Consider the following 18,051-nt stretch of genomic DNA (forward strand, 5'->3'; position numbering starts at 1 on the left):
ATTAAGCGATAGATTAGGAAAGTATATGCCTCAGATCAAATCATTAGATTGAATCATTAGCTTAAGATCAAATTATAGCTTGAAAAAACAATTGATTAGAAAACATATATAGCCCACAGAACCAGGTGTGCAATTTGGAACACAGAGGCAAAGCGGAGCAACCCTTACGATGCAAGAAACACATAGCGCTACAAAATAGTGAATGAAAAAAAAGACAGAAGTCAAAAAGTTTTTTTATGGAAAAAATTACTTTGAATAACTTGACAAAAAATATGAGATTACAGCTGCAAAAACATCATATTTGTATTGGATGCAGTTATTAAACAGCCCTTAAAAAGTGGAAATCTCTACCGAGCAGATAAAAAGGCGACAAACTTTGGGTCGAAATCTGTTGTCATAAATTTCTTTTTTAAAACTTAGGTTTTTACGACCCTGAACTGAAACACATCATCCGAAACGGATATATTTTGCCCTCTAAATTACGCAAAATCAAGTGACCAAGTCAATATAACAATATCTGAAACTGTTTGAATATCTAGAAAAAAAAAACAAAAAAAAGAGAAAAAAACAGACATGCTAAACTTAAAAAATTGTGAAGTTTCGGTTATTGTACAAACTGTTAAATTGAGAATTTTTTGAAAAGAAAATTACAAACTGAAACGGCCTTAAGCTATTTGATATTCAAACGATAGAAATTAAAGTGAAAGCCTTTCTTAAGTAGTAAGGTTTTCTTTAGATCCTCTAGAAATGATTCTGTAGAACGGAAAAAGTCTAAAACCCGGTTGCAATACCATTGCTTATCATTATCATCATCATCAGGGCCAAACTTTTTTCATTTACGGTTTCTAAAGCCCCACTCTCTGGTCGTTATCATTTATTGGCTTAACTCGCTTTTATTTTAAAAAAATAGAAACCCAACATTAAAACGTTAAGGGGAAACTGGAGAAAATAGATGTTTTATTTCATTATTGAGTTGACATTATAAAAAATTACAAAATGCTTAAATAATTGTAGTCCAGAAACCAGTCAAAACAGTTGCATACTTTTTAGACTTTTTTCCAAGTGTGCTTGTTTTCAAAAAAAAAGAACTTTATTTGAAAAATTGAACCTAGAAGAGGATTTTTTTTCAAAAATTTGACTACATAGCTGTATATTAAAAAAAGTATGAAGTAAATTTGGTTTTTGAACCAACAAGTGTCTGATCCATTTTATGAATTAGTAGTCAGATTCAAACTATTAGAGTGTGTTGATTTTTATTAAAGAAAGTGTTTTAATTTCAAAAAAAATATATTTTAATGAACTAAGGCTAGGAACGTTTTCTAATTCCAAATTATAATTTGTGTTTTCGATAACAACTTGTATAAGGCCAACTTATAGCAGATTGGCAGCATCTGTACAAAGCATAAAGAGATTTTGTGAACAAATCAAGACACACATTACTGAGAAGTGAACGAATTCCGAGAATAGTTATAGTTTGTTGCTTGTTTTGATTGAAACACGTAAGGAAAACACGAACAAAGCAAAAACACTAGAGGCCAACAAAAACAGTAGGTACTTCTTCTAGATTAATGAACACAGTGAAGTCTCTTATTTAGGTTTTGCTGTTTTTTTTGTTTTGTTTTTTATGAAAAAATCTTAAAATGTGCATTATCTTTCCAATTATTTAATATTTGATCATCAAGGCTTTCCTTGGACCAAAAAAAATAATACCACCAGCTTTTACAACTAGTGTTTAAGGACCTCATACGTCGATTTGCTTTCCAACGTTGATATATGACCCAAAATAAACTGACGATTTTCCAAAAGCCAACAATTTTAATCTAGCTAAACAGAGAAGATCTTCCGTTACTCATCCTTCACTTGAGCCCTACCTCTTAACTGACCCAATATTAGAAACAATCTTAGAAATAGTAAGAATTGAAATAGTATCTATTGATCTACTTGTGTTCCAATTGTATCTGAACCTTGTGGGTTCATTTACTATTTTCTAACCATTGATCTCGAATCAATTTCAAACTAGGTAAGTTTAAGTTTGACTTAGATGTAAATATTACACAATAGACAGCAGTATAATTTCATTCTAGCGAAAAGATCTACTCTCTCCTCAACCCATCTGTTCTCGACAAAGTATCCCAAAGAGTAGATCAATCTCACAAAAAAAATTGTCAAAAATGACAGTTTAAGAAAAAAACTGACACTCAGAATTTGCGCTAATCATTTTAACACTTATATCAAGAGATAAATTGGAAAACAAACATACATGAACTCTCAAAAAGTGTATAATTAAAGACAAGATACGATTAAAAAGTAGGAATTATAAGATCAAAAAGCAAACAAATTTGAAGGCAAAAATTTCAAATAGAAAGCAAATAATAAAACCAAATTTTTCCAGAACAAGAAACTCTGTTTTGGAATCTGACTCAACAACCATGCAAAAACTAAAAATCTTCGAGATCTTCTAAACGACTAAAATCAGCAGACAATCAAAGATATTTTCCGAATCAGAAGTCACAACAGCAACTTCTATTAACGCAAACGTAGAATAAAAATCTCATATTTTCGTAAGCCAGTAAATTTATATAAATGGAATCAGCCAATATGACATATTGATAGTTACACATCAACCAAAAACCGGCATGAATAATGATTCAATAAGTAGAAAAATTTGACGATGACAAGTTTCTTTCATTCTTCGAGGACGCAAAAAGCCATCCATCGAAAGGACAAATACAATTTTGTCAAAAATTATTTTAAATTTAATTCAAAAAAGGAAATAATCCATGTACACAAGCCTTCTCAGAGGTTAAAATACAATTAAAAAACTATATCACCATCTACAAAACAAAAAAAATATATATAACCTCACACTACGGCGTAATCACTTTTCAAATTCCACCACGACGATGATCAAACCAATAACCACACCGAAAACAAATAGATGATAGAGAAACAGATTTTTCCAAAGTTTTTACAGAATATACCAAAAGTGTTCAATATCAAAATTCACAGAGAGCTAACACAGAAGATGAAGAATACTTTCACCATAATCAACAACAGTAGAATTCTAATCAACAAAAATACCAGTGAAATGATATAGGCAAATAGGTGAATAAATTCAGGATAATTTTATTTCAGGAAAACCATTCCCATCTAGCTATATTAACAGCAGGCCACAATCACCTTATTCCGAAAATTTTTGTGGACGACCGCAGAAAGTAAAAAATTATAAAATTATTCACAAAATAGATATAGTCGATCAAATAGTCAAAACAATCAACGCAGAAACAGTCATTCCAGAGCCAGTTCTAGAAAACTATTCTTGAAAAAGAACAAATCCCGAAAATATTCGAACAAGAATTCATACAAAAAACTATTATAACAGGTCCCCTGAAAACTCTAAACCTAAAAACAATTGCTAACAAAATAGATTATTTTCAATCACCAAATTATTCTCAATCACCCAATCGAATTATTTCACAATATCCAAATAAACAGAAGGAGAACAACAGAAGTAGTACACCTAAAAATCAACGACAAATAAATCAGGTACAAACTACAAGTGAAGCAACTCCAGACCCACCAGGAATAGAAAACACCGAATCCTTAGAAATGCAACCAAATCATAAACACTGTGAAAACACCGATGATAAAAGCAAAAAACGAAAGCACATAAGAGATCCCAATCAATTCTAACCATTCCAAAATGAGTATCCCTACTCGAATTCTAACGAATCTAAAATTGATCAAACAACCAAAACAAATTGTTGACAATTAGACAAATATGAACAAGAACAAAGAACAACACAACAACGACTCCAACTAGAGAAACATTTTGGACATTCCAGTTTCTTCTAGACAGCCCAAAAAGCAAAACTTTAAGCCACAATACATTGAAATAGACTTTTTAGTCGGACCAGCAGCAGAAACAAACCTTTATTAACCTTCTTACATGGCATGAAAATTAATCATCGCACCCCAAACCAAACTTCCACTCTCCAAAATATCAAAATAAACTAGCCACAGCACATGGTACAACTCTAACAAATTATGGCAAAATTCAACATATTTATTGCATTCCTCCTAGTTTTTTTGCAGAAGGGGTGGGAGAAGTTGAGGTTTGAGGGCAATGAGTCATCGTTGCTGGAGGACTTCTTAGCATTCCCTCGAAATTCGATCGCTCAGCTCGTGGGGTAGTCGTTTGGATTAGGGCGTTGGGGTCAGGATAAGGGTTGAAAGTGGTTGATTGTGTAGAAGTTTGGCGGAACTGAAGTGAAGTTTATGGTTTATTGTTATAAATCGTTTAGTGTTTAGTCAAAGAATTGAGTTTCCGCAACTGTTCTGCGAACAAATTGCAAAATAACCAATTTAAGAATTTAAATAAATGGATTATATTTGATTACCCGCACTGACAAAAATGGATGAGGATCGATTTTAGTATGAAAAAAGTACGTTGATTAAATTGAGATCGATTTTAGTATTAAAAAAGTACGTTGATTAATTTTAGATTGATTTCAGCATGAAAAAAGTACGAAGATAAAACAAAAAAGATGAAGATTGATTTTAATTCCCAGCTAAAAAAATTGATACAAATCAATTTTAAATCAATTTCATTGCATTTTTTTGAGCTTTAAACTGATTTAGTTGGATAACTTTATTGAATTCTATTACATCTGGCACGAGTTTTATATTTAAGAAATCGAGAATAAAAGTTTTCAACAATTTTTTAAAGGGTATGTTTTTTTCGCCTTGTTAGCAAAAAAAATCGATTTTAGTGTGTCGTAAAATCCATCGAAATCGATTTAAATCGATTTTTTAGACACTTAAATCGATTTAAAAGTTTCAAAAAGATCGATTTAAATCGATTTAAAATGGATTTAAGTGAGATTCTGATAGATTTAAGTGAGAAGTGAGATTCCGATGGATTTTAGTGAGTCGGAAAATCCATCGAAATTGATTTAAATCGATTTTTTAGACACTTAAATCGATTTAAAACTTTTAAAAAATTGATTTAAATCGATTCAAAATCCATTTGAGTTCGTAAAATGTACATGGTTAATCGATTTAAATTGATTTAAAGTCGATTTAAAATCAATTTAAATCGACCAGAAACCATTTCTGTCAGTGCGGGTATGATGGATTAAAATAAATGTTTTGTTTTCAAAATAATCGATTATACTGATATGTTTTTTGCAAAAAATTTTAAGCGAAAGGGAAAAAAAATTAAGGGAAAAAAATGATTATGATCAGGCATAATAGAATAAATTAGATTTTTCCTCAAAAGTAATCAGCTTTATGGACCAGAAATTGTTTCGTATTCTGAATTTTAGGTGTGAAATAAATTATAAATGGAATTTTTTACCTAGTAAATCTATTATAATTAATTTAAATCTATGAGCGCTTAGTGCGGAATGGTAATATCCAGAGCTGATCCTAGTTTTTGTGCTATTCTAACCTAGCCAAATCAACAGTAGCTAATCACCTGTCGTACGAATTCGCTTTTGGATGAACAAACAGTATCCAGATTGAAAAAAAAATAAGAAAGAAATTTTAATTTGTGTTAAGCAAACTGCCTCTTACACAATATTATTTTTGGATGTAACGCCAAGACGTAAAGAATGAACTTAAATATGTTTTTTTTCAAAATTGGATTAAATTTACTTATAATCACTGGTCTGATATCCCGAGAAAAAGCGACCATTAAAATGCAAGAGACCTCATAATTATGATCTGCATACGGATTAACGGTCACAAGAAGAAAAAACAATCAATTTGAAGCTTAAATAAGTAAATTTATGGTAGAACCCTGAAACCCACCAAAAATGATCTTTCGATTATAACCCCCTGAAAGGTGAAAAATGAAAAAAAAACTAACAACAAAATAGGAACAATATTACGGGTCTTTCCGATAATACCCACATAAAAAGTGAAAAGTAAAAAAAAGAGTAATTTAACAACAAAAAGGGATCAATATTATGGGTCTTTTTGCTTAACCCCTTCTAATAGTAAAAAATGGAAACAAAAAGATTTTTAGAAAAAAAAAAGACTGTTTTTAGTTACAAACGCAAGGCTGATATCCCGAACATTGAATCAAGCCAGAAAAACTCAAATTATGTTAATAGAAAACCCGCTTCCAGCGCCAATGGATCAGAATTTATTAGATTGTCATAAACGGTGCAGTATCTATAAAAAATAACCAAATATAATTCATCAAAAATGGATAAAAATTCCATATTTGTTTATGTCAAAAAAATCCATTATAATTGATTATAATCCATCAAAATGTATTATCATCCCAAAAAAATCTATGTCAGTATAAACCTTTATAATCGACTGCAATCGGTTGTAATGGATTTTTTTCAAAGTTATCTTATTTCTTGTTTGGTGCAGTTGCTACGTATTACGCTTAATAAATTTTTTAATTTCACATTATAGTTTACATTGTTTTGTTCATAATTTTTTTTCAATTCATCTAAAACTTTAAAACTTTATTTTACTGTTTTTTACCATAGACGCCGTTCGCGGGAGGTATCTAAAATTGATGCTTGTTTTTACCAGTCAAAAACAAATATATATTGCTTTTTTGTAGTAGTTAGAACATAGTTGAAAGCTGCCCGAGGGAAAAAGAAAATGAGCCGGCCTGAGGGCACGAAGTGCCCGAGTGCGGCTCTCTTGCCCGAGGCCATGTTCAACTAGGTTCTAATTGTTGAATAGTATGTTTTTGCTCTTTCTGAGGAAAAAATGCCAGCAAATGTGAAAGAGCAGGAGAAAATGTGAAAGAGCCCGGAAAAGTGCGCGAACCTATGCAAATGATTTCTTTTTTCAATGCTGAGTTCTAATATTTCATTTTTCATTCATGCCTCGTCGTGAAAAAACTTGTGTGAAAGAGCAAAAACAAACTCTTCCTGTAACTGTGTCCCAGTTTTGTCAAACAGTTTTTTAACTTTCGTTTTTTATGGTTTAGAAGGATATAACCGAAAAGTCACGATTTTACTAAGAAAAGCAAAATACTAATGTACGACTGACCAAAAAAGCAGTTAACTCGTTTCTTTAACTTCTTGCCGTTTTGCAAAAATTTCATCAATTTGAGTTAATTGTAATTAAATTCATTTTTTTGGGCACACTTCCAAATTATATCAACTCTTGCTATATCAGTCTATAAGAAAAAAAATTTTGGTTTACCTTTTTATAACTTGGGGATAAGAATCACATTGCGTTATACTTTGTGTAAAAAAGGACGTATGCAACTTGATTTAAATGCATAGTGACAGGAACCCGCTGCTGTTGATTTGGGTTACTTGTTTGGTCTTGTGCTAAGACTATTTTATTTGATTGGACCCGCCTAAAACATAACATTGGGTTCAAATCTACATTGGATTCAAACCTACACCTTGATCATACCCACTAGATCAACTACATCTGGTTAATTCTAACGTAGCGAAATTAAAAAGCCTTTTATAGAATTATTACACAGATTCAGCACGCTCCCTGGAAAAATGTCTTTATTAGCGACCACATCATTTTTGAGGACCCAAACAAGTTAAATAGTACCACTACTAGAAGCTAATTCGCTTCTAAATCTGCTCGTAACTAGCGTTGCATTGTTATGTTGTTATAAGGCTCACAAATATCAAAACAATTGAGCACCCATAGCTCTATTTGCTTATGTTAATCTCAACTAATCAGATTTAAGCCATATAACCAAACTTTCAAAACAGCAAAAAAAAGATCCCACGTTTCGCCCTACACATACTTCGCCCCTCTTAAATATTGTGGCTCATTCCGCCCCTAATAATTTCACACGTTTCGTACTCGCACGTTTTGCCCCTAACATACTTAACAATTTATTAACGCAGCTTTCTTAATGTACAGTTTAGGGGCGTTGTTTGTGAGCACTGTGATTTGATTAGTACATATAAATTTGATGCACAAATGAATTTGTTGCATGATTATCTGGGGTAGATATTTAGTGATGAAGTTATGTGAACACTGTATAATTAGGTGGAAGTGAAGTCCAATTTGAGCAATAGTGCTAGATGCTCATATGAATCGTCAACTTTATTTTCACCGAACGCAAAAATGGTAGAGTCATCGGTAAGACAAAATGCAGTGATTCTGTTCTCCAAGGGTAATATTTCATGCACTTGTTGTATTGTCTTCTTACGTTTTTTCACATTCTTCAAGAGTGTCTCGAGGTCTACTTTGTACACTTGTGTGGTAAGTTTCCCCGTCCATAGATATCCTTGGAGTGGTTCTCCAGATGGTGTCCAAATAAGAGGGTGGCCCCCATAACAGGGGTTTACATTGGTGAGGGTCACAAACTTCACATTCACTGTACTGTTTGCAGAAGAGGAGGGTGAGGATGCTGAAGTAGATGTTTGATTGTGATGTGATTGTGGTGGCAATGAGATCACTGCCACTTTGTTTGCCTCCTCTCCACAACTGAGAAGGAGGGTGGTCTCATTGGCCAACACAGAACCACCCACTGACAGAACTCCAATCACTGTATTATCCAGATGTGATAAATTGTGCACTCTTCTCACACTGTTTGTGTAAATGGCCACACTGTCCCACTTTCCGTTACAATACCCACTTCTTTGATCAATAATTAGCAATGCGAGTGTGTCTCTCCTTGATACCAAGTACCAAAATACTCGCTCCCCATTGAGCAGTCCCCCTGTGTCTATCTCACCGTTGTTGCTCTCCTTGTTCAGAGTCCATTGGTCCAACTCCTCCACCCTCTTCACTTCTCCTTCCCTCAACTGTAGAACCACTCCATACATAAGGTTGTTTATTTGCTCCATACAAATGTCCCTCAAAATGCTTTCCAATCCCCTCATGTCCCTCCACTGCATCGTCCTTTTCAGTTCCAACTTGTCATTGGCCTCATTCACACCAAAGACTTTAATCACACCTATTACTGCTTTAAAACACATCATTTCTCTTGTCTCCCAATTATAAACTGCCTTGTCACACATACTACAATCCTCCTCCATCTTCCCTATCTGTTCCACTTCCACTCCAACCAACACTCTCTTTTTCCTCTCCACGTCCTTCCTCTCGTCCTTCTTTTCTACAGCCACTCCCTCCCATTTCTCACCCATTTCCACATTTATCTCCCTTTCCGAACTGCTTCTTCCCAAGTTATCCCGCCCTTGCGCTCCACTTGCTATAATGCCACTAGTTGAGAATCTACTGTTTTCATGTGTCATCACCTGCCCTCTCCCCCCAACCAAGGAACTACAAGATCTGTCATCCTCGCTAATCTCCACTGCATAGTCGAATATCCCTCTATATGAACACTCAATTTCAGTGAACTGTTCAAGTATTTTACCCTTGAAGTTCTGAACCTCGGCCATCTGTCGTTTCAGTGAGTTTCGCACATCAATTGACATCTCTTCAATAGCACGCGCAGATCTATTTCTCAACATGGACTCCTGTTTCCGCTCAACTGCTCCAATTTGAGTCACAACCACCGGCCACTCCTGTAACATGCCACTCAACCTCTCACACTCCTTTCTGTAGTCTGAGATTCGGGAGGGGACTTGCTGCTGTTGCTCCAAATATGCATTCATGGTTGTGACTCCGTGAGATTTCCAGTCTTCATGGTCTTCGTCCCAGCAAACTTCACAAATGGCACTAGAGCAGGGGTTGCAGTAGTATTGCACTGCCTTACCAGAGTGTTTCTCGCAGAAATTCCCAGATGGACTTTCCGGTCTTTCTGAAACACAAATATTTAAAGTGATACAGGATGAATAACAACATAATTTTCGAAAAATAGTGAACGGGACATTTGGTCACCTGATTTGGTTCTATTGATCTAAATTTTTTGTGGATCAGTTTTTTTTAATTCTTTTTACACGAGAGAGTTGATTATTCTTCCTTCAGTTTAATTTTTATCCATTAAGCATATAATTTTAACCTTTTTCTCGTCTTTGGTTGTAACAACACAATGACGAATCACAAAAACAAATCCTTTGCATATCTTTTGTTTTCAATAAATTAACAGGAAAAGAAACATGTTAAGAAGAGGAACATTTTTTCAAATATATTCTCAATTTTAGCAAAATAATATTGAATACCGAAGGAATTCTTAAATAAATTATTGTTCCGACTTTCGATACGAAAGTAACGGAATATATGTGCTCGGGGTGGGTTTTCGACTTTTTAACTAGCCATTTTTGACGGAAATTTTTTTATATCATTCAAAAAGTATTGTTGTCCTGAGCTTAAGTTTGAAAAAATATTTCACCTGTGATCATTTTTCTCAAAGTTATGGGTGTTTAAAGATTGCCATTTTGACCAATTTGGGACAATTAACGCGCGATATAATTTAATCCGTCTTATAACACGTTCCAAATTGGTTGAACGAAGCTTATTTGCCATAATTAGATTGTTACAAGGAACAAAATCTCTCTTTTTGTACTTTATATGGCGTGTGAGGGGGAAGATTTTTATTAAAAAATATCAAATTTTAGAAAAAAATTTCGTTTTGTTTTATTTCATTTAATTTTTTAAATTTTATTACTGCTGCTCCATAAACCTTAAAGGCAGTCGGAACATTCAGGGCTTCGCCCTGATACGAGCAGTCTTGTTGTGATTCAAATTTTTTTCCAGTTTTGATAACCTCGCACGTTACAACATAAAATTGTTATATAAATGTTTACACTGCATTTTGCAGGTAAAATGTTTTCGTAAAATATTGAAATATTGTTCACTTGCTCAAGCTGACACCTTTTATAGCAGTTGAGCACATCAAACAACGTTTTAAAAAAAGCTTACCCAAACTGAACTTCAGAGAAAAAAAGAAAGAAGGGGGCATGGAAAAGAGCCGAAATCGAGATAACAAAGATATCGAAGGGCGACCATAAGAAAACATCAAGAAATCAGCAATTGTTTTATTTTCACTAAATTTTGATGTTACAGAAAATTACTATTTTTTCAGCCATTCGTTGCACTGCAACTGAAAAACACTAATGCAACTTGATTGAAGTTGCATTAGTTTTTTTTTCTTTTTCAAGTTTAATGTTTGATGAAGTTTGATCAATCCAATTGCTTCAAATAGAGCATTATTGTTTCAAATACTGCACAATTTTTTCAATTATGACTGAAACACTTTGACGCTTTGCGGCGATAACCGGCTCTAAATTTCGTATAGCGTCCTACCCTCTGTTGGCAAGCTCGCAGCACGTTGGCCCGTCTGCGGCGGTCACTATTTTGCTCCTTATGTTTGGTAAACAAAGGACAGTTCTCCGTCTACCGGCTTGTTGAAACAATTATTACTTAGGATTCTTTTTCGGGCTGTTTTGTATCGGACTGTTTTTTTGTTCATTTTATTACTTTCTCGGACTGTTTTGTATTTGACTGTTTTGTATGGGACTGTTTTGTACAGAGACGGTTTTTATATAGTAGTTAAATATCAGCTATGAGTTTTATCGAAAAAAAGTTGTGAACAAAACTAGACATGCAGCTCAGTTTCGCTAAGTGAACAAGTTTTGAGATGCATAACCAGCGGTTGAATGGCTGGTATGAGAAACAACTAAACCATCCAAATTTGAAAAAGAATCAAAATAAAAAGTAGTTTTTGTTTTGTATTTTGTATGGTTGTTCAAACAAAACACAAAAACATATATATATACACATGTGCTTTATTTTTCATAAGGCATGAAATAAAACAGCAGTATTTGATTTATGAAATAGAAAAACAACAGCTAAATATTGCATCGAGAGTTTTTGTGAAACAAATCGAGTTTGTCAGTGTCCATATGTGAGCAAGTTCCGAGATTCAAAGCATGCTAATGTATATATGGTATAAGACATATAAAAACATAAAACTCGCGCATAAAATTTTTCAAACAAGTGGTTTAATTTCAAAAACAGCACAAAAATAAATTGAAAAAAAGTGTTTTATTTGACAAAACATAAAAAGGACAAGTTATCAATAATAAAACTATATTTCTTTCTCTGAAAAGCAAAAACAAACAAGCTACAGAGATTCAAAACTTCGCATGTTATTTATGCAACTTGAAGGAATTTGAATTGAACGTTGTTTAACAGTGCGTTAATGAAAAAACTGATTTTTTTTTGTCGATTAAACGAGAAAAACTTTGTTTGAATAGAATGGTGCATAATTGAAAGTTTTTTCAAGTACAACTTTAAAGCTCTTCTATTTTGAATTTTGAAGTCTAGCAAAAATTTCAACTCCAGTGTGTTGGAAAATATCAGTAACAATCAAGACAGTTGAAAAAAACATAGAGTTTTTTAGCCATTGAAGACGCGCAATCATGAATCTAACAGATTTTTATGAAATTGAATATAGAGGAAATGTGGAAAATTTAACTCCATTTTCCGCAAAAATTTTACTTTTTTCACAAAAGTTGGACGAAATTAGAAAAATCAAATGGTTGATATCACTCCTCATAAGCATATGTACATGCTTGCTAAGTCTCTTTTTCGTACAGTTAACAATTCCAGGAGGAATTCGGTAACGCTTACACACAAATACGCACGCTAAAAAACACGCTTCTTTTATGAGCTGTTTAGATGCCAAATAGTGTATAGGAGGGCCAAACTTTTTTATTACAGTTTCTAGAGCCCCACTCTCTGGTCTTTATCAGTTATTGGCTTATCTCGCTTTTATTTAAAAAAAATTAGAAACCCAATATTAAAACGTTAAGGGGAAACTGAAGAAAATACATGTTGTATTTCATTTTTGAGTTGACATTATAAAAAATTACTTAGATAAGCAGTTTGACTTATACAAACTGCTTAGATAATTGTTGTCTAGAAATCAGTCAAAACAGTTGCATACATTATTAGAAGTTTTTTCCAGGTGTGCTTGTTTTCAAAAGAAACAAACAAAAAAAAACTTTATTTAAAAATTGGAACCTATATTAAAATGTAATAAGTATATTTGGTTTTTGAAACAACAAGTGTCTGATCCATTTTATGAATTTGTAGTCAGATTCAAACTATTAAATTCTGTTGATTTTTATCAAAGAAAGCGTTTTAATTTCAAAAAAAGTATTCTAATGAACTAAGGCTAGGAACGTTTTCTAATTCCAAATTTTAATTTGTGTTTTTGAAAACATTCTGTATAGGACCAGCTTGTAGCGGATTAGCAGAACCTGTACAAAGCATAGAAATTTCGTGAGCAAATCGAGACACACATTACTGAGAAGTGAACAAAATCCGAGAAATATTATAATTTGTTGCTTGTTTGGATTGAAACGCTTTTGGAAAACACGAACAAAGCACAAACACTAGAGACCAACCAAAGCTGAAGGTACCTCTTCAGGAGTAATAAACATAGTGAAGTCTCTTATATAGGTCTTGTGGTTTTTTTTTGTTTTTTTTTCATGAAAAAAATCTTAAAATGTGCATCATCTTTGAAATTATTCGACATTTGATCATCAAGGCTTTCCTTGGACCAAAAAAAACTTACCCCACCTTTTACAACTAGTGTTTAACGACCTCATGCGTCGATTCGATTTCCAACGCTGATATACGACCCAATATTAACTGACGATTTTCCAAAAGCCAACAATTTTAATCTAGCTAAACAGAGAAGATCTTCCGTTACTCATCCTTCACTTGAGCCCTACCTCTTAACTGACCCAATATTAGAAAAAATCTTAGAAATAATAAGAATTGAAATAATATCTATTTATCTACTTGTGGGTTCATTTGCTATTTTCTAACCATTTATCTCAAATCATTTTCAAAGTAGGTAAGTTTAAGTTTTGCTTAGATGTAAAAATTACACACTCGAAAGCAGTATAAAGTCATTCCAACGAAAAGATCTACTCTCTCCTCAACCCCTCTGTTGACGGCAAAATACCCCAAAGATTAAACCAATCTCACAAAAGAATTGTCAAAAATAACAGTTTAAGAAAAAAAACTGACACCCAGAGTTTGCACGAATCATTCTAACTCTTATATCAAGAGAAAAATTGGGAAGCAAACATACATAAACTCTCAAAAAGTGTTTGATTAAAGGCTCAATATACGATCGCGTATTTGCACCACACACATTAAAAAGTAGGAAATATAAGATCAAAAAGCAAACAAAAATGAATGCAAAAATTTCAAAAAGAAAGCTAATAAAAAACCACAACAGGAAAAACCACAACTGTTTTGCCTTTTTCCAAATTTTTCCACAACAGGAAATTCTGTTTTCGAATCTGACTCAACAACCATACAAAAGCTTAAAAATCTTCGAGATCTACTAAACGACGAAAATCAGACGACAAATTTCTTCCATTCTTCGATGACCCAAAAAGCCATCCATCAAAAGGAGAAATACAATTGTGTCAGTAAATAATTATAAATTCAATTCATTAAAGGGAAAAGTCCATGTAAACAAGCCTTCTCACAGGTTAAAATAAGAATACAAGTACTATATCACTATCTACAAAAAATTAAAATAATATAACCTCACACTACGGCATAATCACTTTTGAAATTCCACCACGACGATGATCAAAACAATCACGACTTATAAAACAAACAGATGATAGAGAAATAGATTTTTCCAAAGTTCTTACAGAACACATCAAAAGTGTTTATCATCAAAATTCACAAGAGCAAACTCAATCGTTTCCATCATTTATAGCTTTATATCGATATTAGAAGTAAATGAAACATTTTATACCTCTCCACGACAACTATCTCGACAGGCAGTAGTAAGACGAGAAGTAACCCTCTTTTCACATTTTTAGACTCAATTTGTGAAACACTCACTGGCTTGAAATATCACATATAGCTAAAGTTGATTTTTAATGATGATATCAGATGAAGCAGATTCTGCATGGGACCCAGAATGGTATCAATTGTTTTAAAATTCAAAAGATCTCCAGCGCAGCATTTGGAACCATCTCAGTACAAAAAAAAACTATTTAAAAATATTTCCAATGAAAACTGACACCACTTCTTTTAATTACAACACCTTGATGAATGATAAGACAATTAAAAACAGTTTAAATTCGACATTCAATAAACCGCAAGAAATTAAACGGAATGTGGAATCTCACTCAATAGAGTATCCAAATCCCATCACGTTTTGTAAACAATGAAAAAGTCAAAAAAATGCCCTCAACACAACAAATTATTCCGCCCATACATCCAACAATTAGAAATCCTCAAAACAAAAAAAACACTTGCGTTCCCACCAAAAACAATAAAATCAACAGATAAAACATCAGATGCTTCAAATATTTTTTTTTGGATTATCAAACATATCGACCAATGACTAAAAAAGGTCCATTTAGAAAACCAAAACACACAAATTGCAACCTTTTTGCTAGACATAATTACCCAAAAAAGTATCAGTTTTGTTAACCAAAAACAGTATCAGCAACCCAAGGGCACGACTTTTTGCTAGAACTCAAAGATAATCTCAAGAGCCTAATTCTAGTAAGCGTGTAGGAATAAAATCGATTATCTCAGTCGGTAACTTTTACTGATAAAAGAAGGTCTCAATCAGATCACACTGAGAACTACCCATTTTACAACAAAATAAAAACAATTCAAATAAAACACAGTTCAAAAAAATAACCACAGTATTCAGAAGATGAAGAATATTTTCACCGAAATCAACAACAGTAGAAATCTAATCAACAAAAATACCAGTGAAATGATATAGACAAATAGGTGATATTTTTCAACCAGACAATTTGAATCTTATATGAAGCCACAAGGACCACTACAACCACAACAGCGAAGCCTTACGAGTCAAATTTTTTTTTACAATCAAATACAAACAGACAATCACAAAGCCCCAAGATCACTCAAACCAAACATCACGATTCAATGAGAAAGGAAACTCCATTACCTTATTATTTACAAAAAAATGAAACCCCCAAAAATCTATACCTCGATGAATCTATACCTCATGGCGGGATCATCTATAACATCAGACAAACCAACTATGGTTTTCACAGGAACAGATCTTGAATATTCAGTAGTAGATTACCTAAACAATGTCACAGCTAACGTAATATTGAAAATAGGCCCCGATACTATGAATACACCACTTCACCATAATTGGATTCTTAGACGTACAGCACTGATACAAACCAAACTCGACAGTGCTGCTGAAAATGGCTATCAGTTTTACCCATAGATGTTAAGTCCGATTGGAAAAGATTTATACAAGCATTTTCAAAAAATTTTGACTCCGAAAAAAATGAAATTTGCAGGATCTCAAATGAAACTGTAAAAAACATAGCTGTAAGACTAGAAACTCTGGTACGAAAACGAAACTCTCTGAATACACACGATTCGAAAAATACGAAAATGAGAAAAGTTCTAATGATGACTTTAACACCACAGTTATTAAAATAGCAACAAAAAAGAGAGCATGGCATCCATCATCAATTCGAGAACCAGAAGTAGATTACGGCAAACTAGTAAACAAATTAGAACAAGCAGAAATCATAATGAAGCTAGAGGAAACAGACAACTTAAAGTTACAGTATGTTACATCACACCTTAAAAAAGCGTCACACAAAAATAACATCCCAAACTCCGATAATGGTTTAGCAGAAACAATTACTGAAATACTAAACGTATAAGAAAAGAACCCAAATTTTAAACAACAACCCTCATTTAAAAATGGTTTAAATATTGCCGCAGATACGAAAATAGCATCGCCGAATCCAAACGAAAACAATAAAAGAAATCAAACTGGTTACCAATGCATAAAAACATTATTTTTTTTACCAATACACGAACAAGGACCAAAATTTAAGAAACAAAAACATTCAAATTAAATTTTTCTTAGAAAAACCATTCCCATCTAGCTATAATAAAAGCAGGCCACAATCACCACATTCCAAAAAATGTTGTGGACGATCCCAAAAAGAAGAATCATAAAGTTATTTACAAAATAGATATAGTCGATCAAATAATCAAAACAATCATTGTAGAAACAATTATTCGTGATCCAGTTCTAATAGAAGAAATAATTTTAATTAGTACTCGAAGATGATAATATTCAAATGATTGATCAAAAAAACTCTTCAAACGACTGCAATAGAAGATATTCAAACAACCTTAGAACGAATTACTCAAAGAACAAATCCCGAAAATATTCGAACAAGAGAGCATACAAAAAAACTATTACAACAGGTCCCCTGAAAACTCTAAACCTAAAAACAATTGCTAACAAAATAGATTATTTTCAATCACCAAATTATTCTCAATCACCCAATCGAATTACTTCACAATATCCAAATAAACAGAACGATAACAACAGAAGTAGTACACCTAAAAATCAACGACAAATAAATCAGGTACAAACTACAAGTGAAGCAACTCCAGACCCACCAGGAATAGAAAACACCGAATCCTTAGTAATGCAACCAAATCATAAACACTGTGAACGAACCGATGATGAGAGCAAAAATTGAAATCACATAAGAAATCCCAATCAATTCTAGCCATTACCAAAATGAGTAACGCTACTCGAATTCTAACGAATCTAAAATTGATCAAACAACCAAAACAAATGGTTGACAATTAGGCAAATATAAACAACAAAAAATAGAGAACAACACATCAACACCTCCAACTAGAGAAACATTTTGATAATTCAGTTTCTTCTAGACAGCCCCTAGAGCAAAAATTTTAAACTACCATACGTTGAAGTAGACTTTTTAATCAGACGAGCAGCAGAATCAAACACTTATTAAGTTCATAAATGGCATGAAATTCATTCATCGCACTCCAAACTTCCACTTTTAAGAACTTCAAAATAAACTAGCCCTAGCAAATGGCACACCTCTAACAAAATATGGCATTTTTCAATTATCCCATCAAGAACAATGGAACAGAATGAACTTCTGATAAAACTTTTCAAACAGATATTCACATAATATATTTTAAACACAACATAAAAAGAAAACTAATCTTTACAAAAAAATATACCAGCAACTAAAATTTTTCTTAATTAAATAAAAATCAAAGATACGAACACAAAACAAAAAACCTACCTAACATTTTTTCAAAAACCAAATAAACAACCCCAAACTTTTTCAAAATTTTATCATATTT

At 32.8% G+C, this 18,051-nt stretch overlaps 2 protein-coding genes across 2 annotated transcripts in view; one reads left to right on the forward strand and one right to left on the reverse strand.

Annotated features, from left to right (window-relative positions):
- LOC134853395 (uncharacterized) overlaps positions 1-18,051 on the forward strand; it is a 551,043-nt gene that overhangs the window by 60,671 nt on the left and 472,321 nt on the right. The gene's annotated exons all lie outside the window — the stretch shown is intronic.
- LOC134853396 (uncharacterized) overlaps positions 7,970-18,051 on the reverse strand; it is a 31,374-nt gene continuing 21,292 nt past the window's right edge. The window contains exon 3 of the mRNA XM_063869389.1: positions 7,970-9,718. Coding sequence (XP_063725459.1) covers positions 7,995-9,718 — 1,724 coding nt within the window. The 3' untranslated portion in view covers positions 7,970-7,994. The remainder of the gene's footprint in view (positions 9,719-18,051) is intronic.

Source organism: Symsagittifera roscoffensis, chromosome 8, assembly GCF_963678635.1.
Source record: "Symsagittifera roscoffensis chromosome 8, txSymRosc1.1, whole genome shotgun sequence".
Classification (NCBI taxonomy): domain Eukaryota; kingdom Metazoa; phylum Xenacoelomorpha; order Acoela; family Convolutidae; genus Symsagittifera; species Symsagittifera roscoffensis.